Consider the following 20,094-nt stretch of genomic DNA (forward strand, 5'->3'; position numbering starts at 1 on the left):
CCTGTTCAGATGTCTCTGTTCCCTGGCACATTACCATTCATTCATTTAATATATTTACATACCACACTCCTATTTACAAAATATTTCTGAGTCAGGGTTCAACATAACATAAATTACGGTTATAAGATTTACAATAAAATCAAATTTAATAAAATAATGACGCTAAATTTAAAAATATACTTAAAAACCAACAGCAATAATAGTGAAAATAATTATATAAAATAAATAAATAGTAGCAGTGATGAAACAGAACAGGGAATAAGGCTGCAATCCTAAAAGGGGGTGAATCGGTTTAGGAGCCGGAGTGTCCCCATGCCAATGTAAGTGCCGATTTATCCTACGGGGGGCTCTCACGGGGGGGGGGGCAGTCACGCCAACACTGGAAAGCCATGCTGCTGTGTGGGACTCTGCTGCTGGCGCTGCTATCCTGGCAGTGAAATCCTGGAAGTGGGAGCTCGTGCTGTCTTGGGGTGACATTCCCAGGGCATTCCAAGGGGTGGAGCTGACGTTAGTCAGCTTCCTAACCCCTTTTTCCCTGGGAATATCCCCTCAAGCAGCTCCGTTCCTATACCACCTTTTTGGTGGTGTAGCCATGCTGTTTGCTATGGGGGCATTTTCCCTTTTTTCTTTTTGTAACTGATTTTATTTTATATTCGGGGGCCGGGAGCGGTGCAGCCACCCCACCTCCTCAGAGGAGGTGGTGCGGCTGTGCCTCTCCCAGCCGCTGTGGATCTACCCCCCCCCTTCGGTAATGGGCTGTAAGAAAAGCAGGCACTGTTACAAAAATTAAAGCAACAAAGAATATTGACAATATTTAGAGGGACTGGGATGCATGGGTGTAGGGTAATCAGGTGGGATTCAAACTAGGTCTTCTACCAGCCAGGCCACTTGTACCACAGGGCCAAATGGACTATCGAACAGAGAAGAGGATCAGGGGCCTGTGCCCAGTGAAAGATAGGCTTCAATCTTCATTGACATCAGCACATGACACAACCACCTTGCAAAGCCTTGTATATATCTGCTATATATGTAAAGAAAATGTTGTGGGTGGAAAGGGATGGTTTGTTGAAAATGTACTTCGCTAAAACTGAATTAATACTTAGCAGTTTCAGCACAGTTCAGTCACAGATATGAAAGTTCTCTCTACTTGTAATTATTCTGGCAATATAACAGGAAGCCAAATATTTTTATTTTCTATAAGTGCCTTTCCAAAGATCCACTCAGGGCAACCATAAGCATGTGTAATTCATGAATATCTAGTTGAAGCACATAATTAAAAATTCAAGATAAATACTGTGTATAGTACAAAACATAAAAGCTGAAATTATTTTTTTAAAATCTTTGTTTTATAAATCTCATTGTGATATTTACAGGAAAGTTTGCAGTCATATTAATTCCTATGTGATTAATTTTATGGAAGAAAATTTCACACTTTTCAGGGAGGGAATAACTGCAGAAAAGATACACAAATTCATTAGTTATGTGAGAACCTGTTTCAGTGTTTCAAATATCTGTTGTTCTTTAACCAGAAATTTAAATTATTTTTGGAGACTTTTGACAGAGATATTTTTCAGTAATTGTTTCTGGTGTTCTAACATCCAGCTTCCTTAAGAGGTTTGAGCTTTCCTTCCAGTATAATTTGAAGATATATTTTTTAAATCCTCATACATTGATCTCAAGTATCTATGCATACTTTATGTACAGTGTAATCATGTTGTATCTATCTATGGGTACAAAGGGTTTCAGATTTCGATCCTGAACTTATTTACTCTCTAGCTCAACTGAATTTAATATACTTTACTCATGAGTAAATGTTTGTGCATCTGAAGCCATGTTATGCTTGTGGTTTGCTGCAAATTGAATAAAACGGAAATGCAATCAATGATACACTGTACAGGGTTTGGAATACAGCCAATTCAAGAGTTTGACCCAAGACCTTTGCCTGCCATAAATATTCTCGGAAGTGAAGATCCCTCTGTACTTTCTGGAAAGCTAAAAGAATAAGGGAACATCCCTGAGGATCTATTTCAAGGTTATCATAAATGACCTCAATGTTTGTCTACTTCTGGCAGCAGACTTCTGCTGTAAGACCAAATAATACCAAAACACTGCTGTATGGCACATTCCTCAGGGTTCCCCTGTCTTCATATTTCCCTCAATCCTTCTGTTCTTTCAGTGATTTCTTAGAAAACAGTCTCCCAGAGACTTGGTTCAACTTCAGATTTCAGAAACAGTATCTGATGTGTCAAAGGAAGCTTACGGGGCTCTCTTTGGCAGAGAAAAAGAAGGATTTATATATGAGCAGGCACTGTGGCTTGCCCCAATTTCCCCCTATATGCTTTATACCTAGCAATTACTACATTAAAAATAATATGTACTTATCCTTGCCCTGGCCACAAACTGGCAAACCTCAAAAAACCAAGTATCTACAGAAAGTGTTGAACTTGCTAATTTTAAACATTAACATTTTCACTCTGAAGTGCTTGTTTTGTTAAACTACATTGAAAACCCTTAGCTAGAAAAGTGCTGCCTCCAAATTCCTATGGATAAGAAGATTGTCATATCTCTGGGTTACAGGTTCAGTTGGTGTAACTGCACTACAGTGATAGGTAATTCTTTGAGTATCTGGATCTGACTGGCATCTCTGCCTGTAACATTTCAGTCTTCCAAAGAACATATTTGCTCTCTCATGAGGCTGAATCAAAGGGCAAGAAGAAACTTGGAAGTTTGGAGGTAGTCCCTTTCAGAATTCTCCATAAATAAATCTTAGGTTTTGACTGCAAAGAGCATAAACATTTTCACAAGATATTGATTTCTTACGGTGATGTTCACCAATTTTACGAGCAGAAATTTTTAACAGCCAAGTTTCATGTTGTCTGGCATTGATAGTGTGCTGAATTACTCTGATTCATTCACCAGCTCGTCTTGCCCACCTCCCTTTGTGGATGGCTCTGCTTATTTCTGGCATGATCGATGCCTACTGATATTTACAAATGATGTCATTCAATCAAGTTGCGTCTGATTACTTCACAACTAAACAGAATATATCCATGGATTCTGGATGCACATGTTTTCACCCAGATGGTCCTTTCAGAAGTATTAATATAACGTTATAAAATGATAGTTTACATTTTCTGAAAGAGGATCTATTGCGTTCAGTTTGCAGCATGCTAGTTCTGCAGAAGCTGCTCGAGGTTGGAAGCCAACTGCTGGAGCTGCCTGAGCCAGATGCAGGTTCCATATGCTCCAGAATCTCTGGATGAGATTGTTATCTGTCACATCTGCACATCAGCTTGTCTTCTCTGGCCCTACGGCTGGCTTTGTTGATCGACCGGATGGTCTGTCTGCTGCGTGTCAATTATCTGATGCCCTCTAGTCCCATATCTGAGACCACAGGTACTTCCTTCTCACTAAGGAATAATATACGAACAGTGCATGCTTCTTTATGTCATATCCATACAGCTTGCAGAATGTAACTGTTTTCAATTAATTCAGCACAGGTGATTTGCAGGTGCAGTAAAAATGAAAAATGTGTTTTGAGCACAAATGCCAGTTATATCACCTACAACATTTTTAATCTTAAACTATTTTCATCTTGAATAACTATGTGAGAAATTTATATATGCAAATTTTGGACACACCTGGACACCTAGAAATTGGAATGCAAATATACTTTTCAAAGGGAATTCTAAAACTGCGACGAGACTTGCAAACGAAACTTAATGAGTTAGAAATTAATTATCTTTACATGTGCAACTGGAGGTTCAGATTAAAAAAAAAAACATTAGATCACTACTTTCACATGCCAAAGAGGTTTTGGATTATTTTTCTCAAGGAGCAGTGGCATATCAGACTACATTTGAGGCTAATAGAAGTTTAAAAAACACTCAGTTATATGGCATGAAGGTCAGCTGTTTTTATAAAAGACAAAAACTCAGCTGGGCTTAAACAAGGCCTTAGCCATGCCTAAAGTAGCTTGCTGGATCACAGCCAAAAAACCAAGACTCGCTTTCAATTAACCTTTATGTTCTATTAGAATGACTATGTGAGCTGGGGCTAGACCTGCAATCTTGTGGGTCTGGTACTTTAAGTAAGCAGTCTGTTCAACCCAGATAAGGATCACAAAATAAACAGATCATTCCCATTTCCAACAAACACCCCCCCCCCCCGAAATTCCCAAAGCAAAATAGTACCCCTTTACGGTCAGGATAGTTTCCTTTAATGTTTTAAATAGTCTCTTCATTTCCCCTCTGAAAGCTTTTAACTTCCTGTTTCTCCTTCTTCATTAATAGGTTTCACTAAGTTACTGACCTGCCAGCAAAAAGGTCCTATCACTTTAATAGAGGTTTAATATGTGGAAACAGGCAGTTTAAACTTTTTATGGCAACTTGGTATTTGCTGCAGATCAAAGTGATATTAAAAGAGCAGGTATTTATGTTTTTATTTTATTTATAGCCCACCTTTTCACCAAAACTCAGATAACACAATATAAACAATGTAATAAGACTGCTTAAGATATCCAATAAACAATGCAATAGGACTACGATTACAAAGTTAGAAAAACAATGCAAAAGAAAAAAGTATCAGATCAGCAAGAGCAGTAAGAGCAGGATAAAACATACAATAAACACTGGAATACATTACAATCCTGTGTCTTTTATATAAAAAGGCACCCTTCTGAATCATTCAATTATACTCCAGCCATATTCTCTTTATTCAAATGCCCTCCTGAACCATTCTGTTTTACACAATCTGTGGAATGATAGTTTGGAAGCCTTCCTGACCTCCTCAGGCAGGCCATTCCACAAGGTGGGGGCCACAAATGAGAATGCACCTCTATATAAGAATGCCAGCCTCCATGTGGGACCTGGGGATCCCCTGGAATAACAGCTCTTCTCCAGACTACAGAGATCACTTCTCCTGGAGAAAATGGATGTTTTGGAGGGTGGACTCTATGGCACTGTACCCCATTGAGGTCTTTGTACTCCCCAAGCTTCATTGGGAGTTTCCCAACCTGAATCTGGCAACCCTACCACTCGCCGGTGGCCAGGAGCTATCTTGCACAGTGGCACCTTCAGGAAGCTTTTGCTCAGGTAAGCAAAGCTGTTGCAGTGGAGCATAGCAGCAGAAGTCCTGCATATATGTGAGTCCAAGGCCACAAAGAGCTTTGTGGTGATAACCAGTACCTTGTAGGATTGTGCAAAAAATATATATATTGGTAAATTTCGGGTTCGGGTTTATTGGGCCAGAATTTTTTTTGGGAAATCTGAAATAAGCCGAATACCCATACTGGTAAATATGGGCATTCAGCAGCTTATGTTCGGGTTTCCTGAAAAAAATTAGCCCGGGGGGGGGTCGTATACCCTTGACCGAAGAACGGTACACTCCGTCTATCTGGAATGGTCGTCCTCTTCCACCGAGCGTACAGCTTCGGGAGCGCACATGGAGCTGTGAGGGAGGTAGGGGACACCCGCCTAGCCAGCCAGCGGGTCAATACGGTAGAGGAGGGAGGGAGGGAGGGAGGAGGGAGAGGGGGACTTACCGCTGCCACCGCCGCCGCCATTGCCGCCGGGCCCGCACGGCTCCCCCCGGCCAAGACAGGCCTGTGAGGGCCTTCTGCAGCCACGGGAAGGCTGCGCCGCCTCCCCCACCGGGAGCGCCTGGCTCCCCCCATCCAGGAGCGGCCTGTGAGGGCCTTCTGCGGCTGCTGGAAGGCCGCGCCGCCGCCCCTGCCGGGCACGCCCGGCTCCCCCCGGCCAGGAGCACCCTGGGGGGCCTCCTGGGCTACGGGGGGGCCCCGCCGCTGCCTTCGCCGGGCCTGGAGCGGCCTAGAAGCGGCCTGCGGGGCCTCCTGGGACGCAGGGGGGGCCCGCCGCCGCCACCTGCCTGCGCACCTGGATGTAAGGTAAGCCTGCTGGGGGGGAGGGGTTATAAGCCGACCCTCGGCTTATACGCGGGTGCCTAATTTTTCCCCATTTTTGGGGACTTATACATGGGTATATACTGTACTTTCTCTTGACTAGCTTACCTAGAGCTTTGTCCCAAGCTCCCTAATTAGCCACTTTCTTACTTCATTATCCACTATATCTTCATTCGCCACCAATCCTTACTGTTTCCTCAGACCACTATCTATTTTACACCCTTCCAATCTTTACTTTGTTTCTTCAGATCAGTACTTATTTTACACCCTTCCTTCGGCCTCTTGTTTTGAGTCTCCCTTTTCCTTGACTCCCTTACTTCCCAGTCCTCAGCCTGTGGGTAATTTTAGTCCTGACCAAACTCCTAATGTTCATTCCTTTGCAAAAGCTGGAATGAATACTGTCAATTTTGCTGAGCAACTGAGTATTCAGCACCACACCAGCTCAGGGAAACTATATGTAACCATAATCACATTACAGATTTTAGCAAGACATGCAGTAAAATGGGACCAGGTTTTGAAGTAATTATCAGACATACTTTTAGAGGGAGGATCTTCCATAACTGGTAGTACCTGCTCATAATTCCTTTTTAAAATAACCTTTTTGAATCTTTCTGTGGCCTAATGAGAAGGCCAATTGGCAGTGCCATCAATGCAACTCTGTTTGCATCATCAACTGCTATTTGTGCTGTGTAGTGCTCAATGTGGTATCTGAATAGGACTCTAAAAATATGCCTAAGTCCCCTAAAGCACTTTTAGAAATATAGATGTGATTGTCAATACTGTCCATAGGCTGCCAGGCTCTTCCTGAAATCCTACTTCAGCATTTTCTGCATTTCTACACAATTTTTACAGACACCTGTGAACACTTTAGAGAAGCATCACTCACTTTTTTTTAATTAGTAAGTGCAAATGCTTTATGATGGTGAACAAGACAAAAAATGGCCCGTACTGAGATTGTGGAACCCTCATAATGCAATATCAAATTGGAACTGTACCCCTCTTTCATTTTAAAAAAATGAAAAAGAAATTAGAGCATTTTCTTTAGAAAAAGAAATCAATGCTCTAATTAGATTTGAATGTGTCATTTATTTTTGCTTTGAGAACATCTGCTGAAAAGCAGGTTATCAATTTTAAAACAAATAATGACATACCAACATGCAAAAATTATTCATACTATCAAAAGCTTAAAGCAAATAAAAATACATATTATAACCTGCTGAACAAACAAATATGCTCCATCATTAAGTAAATAAATTACTCAAATGATACCTGAAAACTGGACACCATTGTCAAATGTCATCTAAAAACTGTATTTTTAAGGGAAATGAATGTTGCGATTTGTCATTTACGTGCTCAGTGCTCACTAATATCCACAGACTAAAAACAAATAGCATTTTTACCAGTGTAATCACACACACTGAAATCTCAGGATTTCACTTTTAAACTGCAAGGGTTTTTAAAGTTTTTTTTAAATCCACTTAAAAATTAATCTTATAAGAAAGAAAAGCTGTGAGTACTCAGGTATTTTAATCATCCTGGCCTGGATTTTGTGATCTTTATCAAATACAAGACTTTCCTTTTGAGGAAACAATCTACTATTTTATGTTATCTATGTTTAAAGTCATTTTACATCAGCTGAAAATAAAGCTTAGAGCCTCAAATCACAGCTGAATGCAGTCTCCATTAAACACAGTTTAGTTGATGTAGCAGGGGATAAAACAATCCCTCTTCAACCTCTACAAGCTGCAGAAATTCCCCCATTTCTATTAATGACCTATTCCTTGGGTCTGATTCAATACAGCCCACTGGCTATAGAAATGACAACACTCAGCAGGTGACAACAAAATGGTCAACAAACAGTGCTGAGATATGTCATTTTCTTCAAATACTTTCTCAGGAATGAAATGACATGCTATGGTATTCCGTATCCTGCTCAGATCAAATATTTCTTTAATAAACGAAACTACATGTACCATAGTTGCTCTATAAAATGCAGGTTTAAGTGTGTTGCTTCAAGCTTCAATTGTAAAACAATTTGATACTTGCTTCTTTTGGAGAAAAAAAAATCTCTACAGCCTCCACTTAATAGATCTATCCTGGATAGCAACTGCCAGGATACTAAGTCTTGGGGGGAGGGGGTGGGGAGAGACTTTGACATGTTCTTTACTTGATCCAGCCGAGACAAACTGGAATGCACAATTTCTGTATATTGAGTTTTATAATTTTTGATAAGCTGTGTTTTCCTCAAAATGTTAGTTAGTGCTGAAATAGTTAGGGTTACCAGGTCCCTCTTCACCACCAGCTGGAGGTTTTTGGGGTGGAGCCCAAGGAGGGAGGGGTTTGGGGAGGGGAGGGACTTCAATGCCATTGAATCCAATTGCCAAAGCGGCCATTTTCTTCAGTTGAACCTATCTCTATTGGCTGGAGATCTGTTGTAACAGCAGTAGATCTCCAGCTAGTACCTGGAGGTTGGCAACCCTAGAAATAGTAGGGTAACCCATAGAAGATTCCCCAAAAGAGTTCTTGCATGGCAAATCTCAGCAAAAATATACCCTTCAAAGCACACTGACTTCAGTTAAGGTTGCCAACCTCCTGGAAAGCTCCTGGAATTACAAATGATCTTTAGATGACTGAGATCAGTTCACTTGGAGAAAAAGGCTGCTCTGGAGGGTGGACTCTATGGCATTGTACCCCACTGAGCTCCCTCTCCTCCCCAAACTCTGGCTCTGCCCTCAAAATCTTCAGGAATTTCACAGCCCAAAATTGGCAACCCTAACATCAGTGGACTTAGAATGGTATAAATGCTGCTCAGGATTTCACCATAAAATTAAGAACTCCAGCCTATAAGCTTCTTAAACTTTAGCAACACTATTATTTTCTGTGAATTGTTGGTTGCCTATAAATAACATAAAAGAATACTCCCCCTTCCCCAAAACTGCAGCTTTCAAATGTAGAAGTAACATTTCTTTCCACAGGTTTCTCCTTAAATTTTTCCCTCTACAGTAATCTCAAGCCATTCTGAAAATTCTAGAACACAAACAAAATTTCAGAACGTATGACCACACACACAAATTAAATAGGGCTTATGGCCATATTGTCCTGGAGTTATGCCCAGTCACATCTGACCTCAGAATGTAAGCATGGCTGGATTTGGTTTGTACTTGGGTAGAAAACCACCTGGGAATACTTGGTGCTGTAGGCTTTCAAAAAGATCTCAAATCTTAAATGTCAATAAATAGGATGAACACAATGAGCAAACATATCATGAGCCTAACTAGACATGATGCTAGGCGTTTTACAGTTAGGGCTCCCGAGTTTTGTTTTGTTTTTCCTTTGTAAATGACAGCCATGTAGAACTCTGATTCATCTTGGAATGCAGCTCAGGGAGATAGATCATGATGGTAGTTGTGTTTGTCTGTAGCAGTAAAAAGAGCTAGTAGCACCTTAGCTAGGGTTGCCAGGTCCTCCCTCTTCACCGGCGGGAGGTTTCTCGGGGTGGGTTTGGGCGGTCACATACACAACTGTGTATGACGTGCTAACATCACTTCCAGGTTTAATCCCAGAAGTGCCGTATTACGAAGGGACCCTTTAGGGTTTGAGTGGTAAAGGGCCGCTTCACGATGCAGTGCTTCCGGGACTAAATCCGGAAGTGATGTAAGCACCTTATGTGTGGCCGCGTGCACACACGGCTGCTGCTTCAAGCAGGCTGTTGGATTGGCAGACAATTGCCAGCCGGTTCCAGCAACCTGGCAACCCTAACCTTGGCGCAGGGAAAGGGGCCTTTCTCCCTGCATTGCTGTCCCAACCTGAAGACTAGAGGCCTGCAGACTGCTATTTACCCAGTTGGGGGAAACATCTAAACAATGTATGGGTTTCTCTGAGTTCTTGCCAACAGGGTAAATAGTAGATATTTTGTGTCTGTTTCATGTCAGAACAACAGAATGGAGGGAAAGGGTAAAAAATCTCTTCCCTTCCCTTACTGGGGATCCAGGATGAATTAAGGCTCCCACTGCTTCTATTTACAAAGAAAAAAAATACAAGGAAAATTCAATCACAGATCTCTCAACAAACTATCCAACAAGGCTTTCCTTACATCAGCAGCAGTAGCCCCCACATTCTCCACTATTGCAGGCCTACATTTTCATACACAACGGACATTAATAAATGCACTCCTTTCTTCTTGCTTGTGTCGTGATTGCCTTTCCTACACCACAGAAACATCTCACGCCATGTGCTGTTTACTATGACTGCCTCACAACAAGATGATCAAACAGTACTAATAAGATTGTAAATATCTACAAGGCTTATTTTACAATTTCAAACCAAATTTGTTTCTGAAAATGTACCTCTCTTCCCCACAGTCCTGTGAAGTGAGCAACAAGCAGCTAGATACGAACTTGTATCCACATTAATAACAGCTTAGCATTACTGACATCTGAAATTTTTCCAGGTATATATTTATTGGCATGGTTATAATGTTTTACTATATTAAAAAAAAACCAACACTTAGTAATGTCTACATTTTGTGGCAATACTGTAAATTTTACTCTCCATTGTTTTACAGTATAGAATTCTAAGGTATGCCTTTTGGTTTAAGAAATTTGAAAAGCAACTTATTTAAATATGCGGAATTATCATAAGTTGTTCATACGTGAACTTAAAAGCCGTGCAACACAGGAAAATTAAGTAATTATGCCTCCAAGTTATTTACTGCAATTAAGCTCATTTATCATATGCAAATTAGTGCAAACTGGTCTCATTAGTTACTAAATTACTCAATATGAGCTGAACAATGTAGCACTCCAGTTTGTAATGAAAAATCCCTGTAGAGGCAAGCAGGATCAATTAAGCTAATTTGCATATGCAAATATATTATCTAACTTTTACTTTCCCCTATATTTAATCCTACATTTTTTGGTCATTCTTGATTATATAAAAAAGATGGGTCAATCACTAGGGTTGCCAACTTGCAGATGGAGCAGATGGTGGCTGGAGATCTCCTGCTATTACATCTGATCTCCAGGTGACAGATCTGATCTGGAGAAAATGGGTGCTTGGAAGGTAAACTCCATGGTATTATACCCCATGGAAGTCCCTCCCCTGCCCAAATCCTGCCCTCCTCAGGCTCCACCCCAAAAATCTCCAGGTATTTCCCAACCCAGAGCTGGCAACCCTATCAATCACTCACTTAGTAGTTACAAAGCTGCAAGGTGTAGAGAAGTCCCATGAAGACAGCCTGTCTCCAGAGTGACATTTAAATCCAGATTCATATAATATTATCCAGTAAAAAACCCACAGAAACAATTTTTAATGCGTATAACTGGGTGGTGGGGGAGGAAAGGAGAATAAGTTGAGGATATTTTACCCATATACAGCCAAGGAATTCCAGCCAACGAGAAAAGCATTGTATAAGACAGTAGGGCAAGTTTGACAAACTGAAAACATTTGAAGAAAAAGATGTTTGGGGCATCAAGAAACATATCTTGGGCACCACGGGCTCCATACTGGCATATATTATAATGAATTAACTTGTCATGGCTTTGCAAAAGCCATCCCTACTAAGATTTCAACTATATTTTACAGTTCCACAAAATACTAAAGTTTGCTTTCTTATAATGTTTCTGAGCCTTTGGCCCAAAACTTGAGTTTTGTGACTGTCTTTTTGGTTTTTGGCTTTTGACACTGCCTTGCAACTATTTGGTATGTAGAATCTAGATTTAAATACTACAAGGTGCTGCTTTATTAGTAGAATAATCAAGTGGATGGCAGTAAATTCTTAATATTACTGTAATAACAAAATATCTTAATTTCTGAATATGCCAGATTTTTAAAATATGAGCATGAAATGAAAATAATAAATCACACATCAATATAAAAATGGCCTCCAGGGAGATGAGAACCCTGCTTCCCAAATAATATGAGCTTGATCCACTCTGCCATAGGTCCAGTGCCTACACATGAAAGATCCCTTCTCCGTGTGGTTGCCAACCTCCAGGTACTAGCAGAGGATTTCCTGCTATTACATCTGATCCCCAGCCGACAGAGATCAGTTCACCTGAAGATAATGGCCACTTTGGCAATTGGACTCTACTGCACTGAAGTCCCTGCCCTCCTCGGGCTCCAGTTCTTTTTCCCCTCACAGTTGCTATTTCTCCAAAACTCATTGTAGAATTTCTGAAGATCTGCTTCCACTTTGTTTGCTGTAAACTCAACATTTATATTATTTTGATATTATTTATTATTTTGACGGTGGGATATGGGGAGGGAAGGGACCTCAATGGGGTATAATGCCATAGAGGCTACCCTCCAAAACAGCCATTTCCTCCAGGGGAATTGTTGTCTGTAGTCTGGACATTGGTTGCAATTCCTGGAGATGTCCAGGTTACACCTGGAGGTTGGCAATCATACTCCTACTGCTGTTTCCAAACAGATGACTGATGCTGTAAGGGAGCCTTCACTCTCACATGTGATACAATGTAACTATAGTGCAATACGGAATCCCAGATGGGTAGCCACATTAGTCCGTTGTAATAAAATAACAGAGTTCTATGACACCTTAAAGACCAAGAAATTTATCGCAGCATAAGTTTTGTAGGCCAGAGCTCTACTAGGTGTATTGCAGTAAATAGGTATATACACACTTCAATACATAGAGAAGTCCTGTACGTATGAAAAATACCTGCCTACTCTGGTGCACAAACATTTATGCCACAATATATTTCTTAATCTTTAAGATGCTACAGGATCATTGCTTGCAGTATACAAAGGGGCTGGTGTTCTTGTAGGGTTTACAATTGAGAATTTCTTTCCTGATGCCTTCTTTATTTCAAACAATTGGTTGCATAACACGCTAAAGCAACATGTAGCATTTCCATTGCAATCACACTGTAATCACATTAGCAACTTGCACCCAGTGATTAATTCATTCAGCCTTTCTAATAGTTAATACTCTACATTTAAATGTCCTTTAAACTTTCTAACTGTACTTTTTGGGGGGGGGAAATTGGAGAAATTTGATACATACATTATCCCACGGAAAGCTTAATCTCACCAAATATTCAGTATTATATTAATTTTAGTTATGAAGTAGAATATCAGGTGCATTCTCTGACTCTACACTAAAATCTTTAGCTGCTTTTTAAATGTTTGAAGTCCAATGTCTTCCCACATTTTCAAAGGGAATTTCCAAGGAAAGATAGAAATCTACCTTAAATGGAATGTTTAAAAATTAAATTCAATGAAAAATGAACAGAATAAGCAAGTATACATTAAAATTATTTTCATTGCATTAATATATACCATCATATGAAGGAAGATTCTGAAAAACACCTATTACCTATCTTCTATATGCTCATAAGATGTGACCATTTTGATCTTACTATTTTCAATACAAATTTGGAATCCTGTGTCATAACAAAACAGAAGCTCATGCAGGATGCTTCGACATTTGCTAGCAACAGCTATACAGTGTCATGAAATTTTGTGCAATGCCACACAGAGTATCTAGTGTGCCTAAATTCTGGAAGACATGCTATCTTCTAGAGGAATATAAGTATCATTTTCAAGTGACACTCAAAACAGTAATAAAAGAGAGAAAAGGGTGTTGGATAATTTAAGTAGGAGGGGAAAATTAAAACCTACATGTGAACAAGACCCCCCCCCAAAAAAAACCCCAAACACAAAACACAAAATCTGTTCACAAAATAAAGATTTATACAAGCACACACAGTCATTTGGGGAGCCAACAGCTACCGCACAGTGCAACGCAACTAGGTTGGGTGAGCTCTACATTATTACAGCACAAATAATACTTGCCCTCCCTCTCTCATTAACATTCTTTCAACCATGGCTTTCTAAAAAAAACAAAAACGGATTTGTGAAAACTCTCATCATACATGAGGCAATAATAAAACACAGTATCCAAATAACTTACAGGAATCTCAGATCTGATTATTACTAAGTATGCTGAACGTTTTTTGCTTTGTAAAGCCATTGTTTTTTACCTGTAAAATGTGACTTCCCAAATGTGACTCAAATACTTCAGTGGCAAGTGCACTGGGGCTTCTCCTGCGCTGGGCACCTATAACTGAATAAAAAAGCAATTATGTTGCAATCTCTGCACATTGTCATATCACATCCCTAATCTGAGATCAATTTATTGTATATATTAGTTATATTTTTTGTTCAGTTTTACAACTGAAATGTTACTATACAGTAAAGCACTTGGGGTATCCCCCTAGGGTTCAACAGAGCCCAGTGCCTCCACTGCCCTCTGGGTCATGGATGTGCATGGTGCCAGTTACAACTGATTACATTTGAATGCCATTCTCCTTCCAAGGAGCTCAGGGCAGTGTACATCGTTCTCCCAATTTATCCTTCACACAACTCTCTGAGGTAGGTTAGCTTGAGAAAGAGTGGCTGCCAAGAATCCTCCCAGGGCTAGACTCTGGTACCTACTCCTCAGCCAAAGGGGAGCAGGAGCTATCCAAAGTCAGTTTCATGATTATGGAGATCTGAATGCATGGCTTCTCATTCCAAGTCCAATACTCTAACTACTACACCACACCGGAATTCAGAAATGGGAGGTTAGGAGAAGTAGGAGATCTGTGCAAGCCCTCCCACCATAACGTTGCCCAAATTACACAAGCTGCTCAAATATATCAGCCAAGGGAAGGGAAATAATTGATGTAGCTAAGGTAGAGACCTAAAATTTCTGGAAACTTTGAAACCAGAAAGAAACAGAAATTTGGGGGGGGGGGAAATTGAAAAAAAAGCAACACTTACTCTCCTGTTAACCTTGAACTAATATTACTGCATTAACAACATAAAGTGCATAATTTGTAACATACGTAGCATATAACATTGCAATATTTGACATATTTATGGAATTTAAAAGTTGTGAATGCCTTAGTTTTGTACAAGCAATACTGCAAATATACCGAATACTTGATAGAAAACTGCAAGCTGATGCATACTATGCAATCTTAGTACCTGTATCTTAATTTTTGCTATTTGGTTAAAGAGAGCTAAGATCTCAATGAAACTTTCCATTTTCCTGTTCTGGTGCCATTTCTGCCCACCTCCTTTTTTCTCCCTCCTGCAAGGTAGGGCAATAAGGCACTTTTTACCCAAACTGTAGGTACATGTGTCACAGTGGTTTGAGGGAGCGATGAAAAGGTCAACCACAAATCAGGTCAAAAGTACAACAGAAGGTATGCAACAGTTGAAAAGCAATGAGAGCCCTGCCTGAAGATCAGGTTTTGTTCTAGGTACAGAGATGCATCTTGGATTCAAGAGCTGTGTATGTCCACACATGGCCACCTTGTCTTTAAAAGCATTCCACTCATTAAGAAAGAGAAAATATTTCACTGGAGTTTCTTCCCCCAGTATCCCCCCAAATTTTACCTTATTTTGAAGATCTGAGAATTTATGCCACCAGAACTATTTTGAAAACACATAAAGCTGCCTTATACTAAACCAGACCATTGGTCCGTAAAAGTCAGTATTATCTACTCAGACTGGCAGCGGCTCTCCAGGGTGTCAGGCAGAGGTCTTTGACATCACCTACTGCCTGGCTCTTTTAACTGGAGATGCCGGGGATTGAACCTGGGATCCTCCGCATGCCAAGCACAGGCTCTTCCACTGAGCCACTGCCCCTCCCCAACTTTAAATTTGAACAGGAACACATAATAATGTCTATGCAAGACGTCCTTTGCAAGCTAATTTTTCAAACTCGTCTCTGGATGTTCCTACCTCAGCTGCTTTATTGCAGCAAGGATTCCAAATCCATATTTATAATAGAACCATGGATCTGGGACCTGGACTGTGGTAAAAGCAACTGGAAGAGTGGAACTGTGAAAGGGCGGATTAATAGGTGAAGTAAGACTTAAATGTCCTACACACATCTAAAACTTCAGCCCTAATTGACACAGAAGGAACAACTCCAAATCTTTAAGGGCATGAGATTATGCGGAAAGTTTAGTGTTCATACTGCCATGCTATGTACCTTCAAGATGGTTTTTTTCTTCATTACTATATATTAATTCCCATGTCTGAAATACGACAGGTGATACCCAACTGCTGCTTACCTGCTAGGGAAAGGTCATGGGTACCCATGCATTTTCTCTTGAGTTTCTGTGAGAAAATGCCAAAAGATGGTTAACATCCCCACCACCCACCCACAGTTCTTGCTTCAAGTATCACCTTGAAATTGCAATCCCAGTGGTTGCATGTGATAATTTCTTTTAAAGTCTGTTAGAAGGATAGCAGCACTATATGCGATGTGTTGTCCCACCCTAAGTGGCTATTAAAGTATCGAGAGGCTCATTGGCATTAGTCAGATTATCTATCAATCCAGTCAAAAGAAATCTTAGAGCAATGATTTGTAAGTGTGCTCTATGATATCAAACGTCAAATCTGATATAAGCAGGCAAAGAGATATGACACCTAATGACAGGAGCCTTGAAATATTGGTTTATAAGTGTAATATTATGGATGTTACATGTAATTTCTTTGCAGGAAACACTGTGCTATTTATACTGAATAAAGAATTTACTGCTGGAGTAAAATGATACCCAGCAGAAATTAGAGATGGTGAATGTTCCAAACCCAACACTTTGTGTCATTTTCATCTGATCTTAGAAAGGAAATCAAGGTCACACATAAAAACAACTCAAAAGAAAATTTCCTGATATTTCTGTACTTTGCACAGGAATGTTTACTGAAATAATACTTTTGTGAGGGGGATGTAATGTCATAATAATCACTCATTTCACTCAGAAATTGAACAGAAATGCCACAGTAGCATCTAGTCTCAAAGTAATGCCTTTTATTTTTGTGTCTTTGCTCCAGAAGGTGATTTCCACATCTCTGATCTTAAATAATTTTGCTCTTCCCTCCTTCTGTCACTCATTTCCCCAAAGATAAATTAACTTCTACAATTTCAAGGCATTTGGTGAAGTACAACACAACTTCACAGCATATTAAATTAAATTAAATAAGGTTGCTAGAGAGTACAAAATGAATGGCCTGTCTGCCCTATTTGAGACCTTTCATCATTAATTAAATCCCCCTTAAGCAAACCTAAACAAACACAGTTAAAGAAATCCTTTCTTCTTTAACTTTGACCTCTCTTTTTCATTGCTTGTGGGAACTGAATGCATGTTGAGGAAAGCTTTCACTCTTTTGATACAGCAGCACTGGATTTTCAACAGTAAAAGCTAACGTTAATTCAGTTATAATTACTGTTAAGAACTGTTTGTATTAATTATAATTCTCATTTACTAAACAAGAAAAGCCACAGCTTTCTGCCTCTTGAAAAATTATGTGGAATTATTCAAATATTTTAAGATGCTTTGCAAGTTTGTATAGTCAGTCGTTTGATACTTGAAAATCACTGTGTCTTGTTCTAAGGGCAGGGGTAGGTCATGGTACCTTCCTGGCATTATTGTTATCTATCTACTCTTGCAGTAGCCCCAACCTCCAGGCAGCAAGAATGAAATCCTTTAGTGTTGTTAACATTAGCCAGGCTATTAGACTCAGGACTGAGTCTCAGGATACAGGTGTCATATAGAAGCTTTTGGAAAACCCCTTTTAGGGTTGCCAGCTTTCTGCTGGGTGAGGGCTATCTCACATCCCCAGCTTTCATTGCCCCCTGCCGCTCAGCAGAGTGGTGGAAGGAAATTCCTGGGTGGAATTGGTGTCCACAGCATGATGTCACTCCTGCCATGACTTGGAAGTTACATCATCACACCAGGTGAGACTCTAGAATTCAACCAAAACTCTATGGTTCTCTATGCAGATCAGCTGAACATCTGCCATGTGACTTCTTCCCATACTGCCATCAAATGAAGTAAAAGGATTTTCAATACAGCCACCAAATGATAGGGTTGTTCCATTGACCTGAATGTGAAACAGCATATCTATGCTTTTTACCAGAAGTGACATAAGTGCACCAGCAAGCATTTCTCCTCTCCTCCATCGTTCTACCACTGGCACCCGAGGTACTGGTGGGCAAGGAGGCAGGAAGCCTGGTATCCCTAGATTCAAAAAAGTTTGAAAACTACTGCATGTTTTATAACAATTTTTTCCCCCTGCCATATTCACATTGTTAATAATTATTCATTAAAAATGTGACCTGGATTGCCTAAGGCTAACCTGATCTCATCAGATTTCAGAAGCTAAGCAGGGTCGGCCCCGGTTAGTATTTAGATGGGCAACCTCCAAGGAATACCAAGATCATGATGTGGAGGCAGGCAATGAAAAACCACTTCTGAATGTCTCTTGCCTTGACAACCCTATGGGGTTGCCATAGGTCAGCTGTGTCTTGATGGCATTAAAAATATGTTGAAGATAGTTATAGTTAAGAACACCTAATGCAAAGCAACTGCCAGATACTTTACAATGACCATTTGTGCATGGTCGATTTTGATGCTCGCTCAAAGCTCCTTTTAAAAATCTGACCTTTAAAATACCTATTCATGGTCCCAATGCAAGAGGAGAAAGTCAAACAAATTCCACCTCCCACTCGCCTGCTCCTTTGTTCCTTCGTTTGCATAGCCATTAGCAATCATTGTTTGCATAGCTAACCCGTGGCTGTGATTCTTCATGCTTCCTTGAGTGGATGCTTCGAGGTGGGGGCGGAGCAAATAAAAAAGGTCGTGTTAAAGGGGCTCTTAAGAAATGCAAAGCAGGTATGTGCCAGCTTCTCAGTGACTTCTGAAATGATGGTTCAGTGTGAAGAACTCACTTCAGCTTAGAACACGCAGCTAATTACCAAGCATAAACGGCCATTGGCACAAAATATATCGGATGTTCTTATGTTCTTATTGGCACAGAATATATTGAATCAGGAAGCTGCCCTGATTGGTCCACGATGCCATGATTCTCCTCCTACTTCAGCATGGCTAAGGTTCTATTTCTGAATGAGAGAAACAGGGAAGGCTCTAGCAGAATGGAGCCTTTCAGAGGTCCACACTGGTCCAGTAATATTTTGGAGAATTCCGTTTTAATTAAATAGAAACAGTAGCAAAAATAAATTAGAATGAATGCTCCGCTATCTTTGTTTCCTAACTAAGTTTGACAGTTCTCTAGTAAGTAAAACAACACAACACGAAAACAGACCTCAGACCTGATAGAAACACAAATTGTTAGTTTCAGATTATATCCTGGGAAGGAGTAAAGGATATTAACTTTCCTGTGCCAGAGAACTGTTATACAGTGTCAGACTATACTAGCTGGTAAAGCAAAAAGGCCTAAATCTGTTGTCTTAATGTCCCCTTCCCAGTTTGATCCCAGAGGTTCATGTTTATGACATTTGTAACAGCTGCTGAAAATGCTGGAGTAAGTCAGGCACAAGCTTATTACTTCCAATCTAATGCTTTGTTCATCCATGGGGCTTTTGTATGCTACTAGTATGATGAGAACATGGAGACTGATTCAGTTCCTGAGATTTTCAGTCTCTGTAAAGTATGTTATAGTTTTTAGAACCTCTTGGCCAAATCTGTCACTCTAGTATGGTTCTTTGACATTTTTTAAAAAAAACCTTCAGTAAGTTATACATTATCAAGCTACTTTTTAAATGATATAGCTCTGAATAACTTTTTAAAAATACTAGCTCAGCAATTTTAAAATCATTTTAAAATTTGCATCATTCTCAGTGTGGCCATGGAGGAGAATTTAAAGATTTTCACATTCCAAGACAGGTAGAGGGCAAAGATGGTTATGGGGGCAGGTAAGCTAGCAGGTTCCCCATTGCACAACTGGGCCCGGCAACCAACATCACACAACTGGGCCAGAGATTTCTCAGGGAGAGGCTGCCAGGAAATGGGAAGGAGGGAATGCTGAAGATAGAAGAAGGTAGGTCAGCAGATGGGTGGGAGGAAACAGGGAAAGGCTATGGGGGCTTTCAGAAAAGGAAAAGAATAGTGGGGGAGGGGAAAATGAGATGCCCTAACACACCCAACTTTGCTGGGAGAGGGTGGGATACAAAGAAAAGGTTGTTGTTGTTGTTGTTATCCCTTGTAGATCCCATACTTGTATAATATATTACATAACAGGGTTATATTAAACACAGATCCATCCATACACAACAAGTATTTTTTTATGCCTCCATCACCTTTAGGAAGCAGAACATGGGGTCATAGCTCAGTGAGCCTTTCCTTTGCATGCAGAAG

General features: G+C 40.2%; 1 protein-coding gene across 11 annotated transcripts in view; it reads right to left on the reverse strand.

Moving 5' to 3' along the window:
• The window catches only part of NPAS3 (neuronal PAS domain protein 3), a 795,184-nt gene that overhangs the window by 410,651 nt on the left and 364,439 nt on the right, over positions 1-20,094 (reverse strand). For all 11 annotated transcript variants that reach the window (XM_056850745.1, XM_056850750.1, XM_056850744.1 and 8 more), the window contains one exon: positions 13,924-14,006. In XM_056850745.1, the coding sequence (XP_056706723.1) occupies positions 13,924-14,006 (83 nt within the window). The remainder of the gene's footprint in view (positions 1-13,923; positions 14,007-20,094) is intronic.

Source organism: Euleptes europaea, chromosome 6 (assembly GCF_029931775.1).
Source record: "Euleptes europaea isolate rEulEur1 chromosome 6, rEulEur1.hap1, whole genome shotgun sequence".
In the NCBI taxonomy this organism is placed as follows: Eukaryota; Metazoa; Chordata; class Lepidosauria; order Squamata; family Sphaerodactylidae; genus Euleptes; species Euleptes europaea.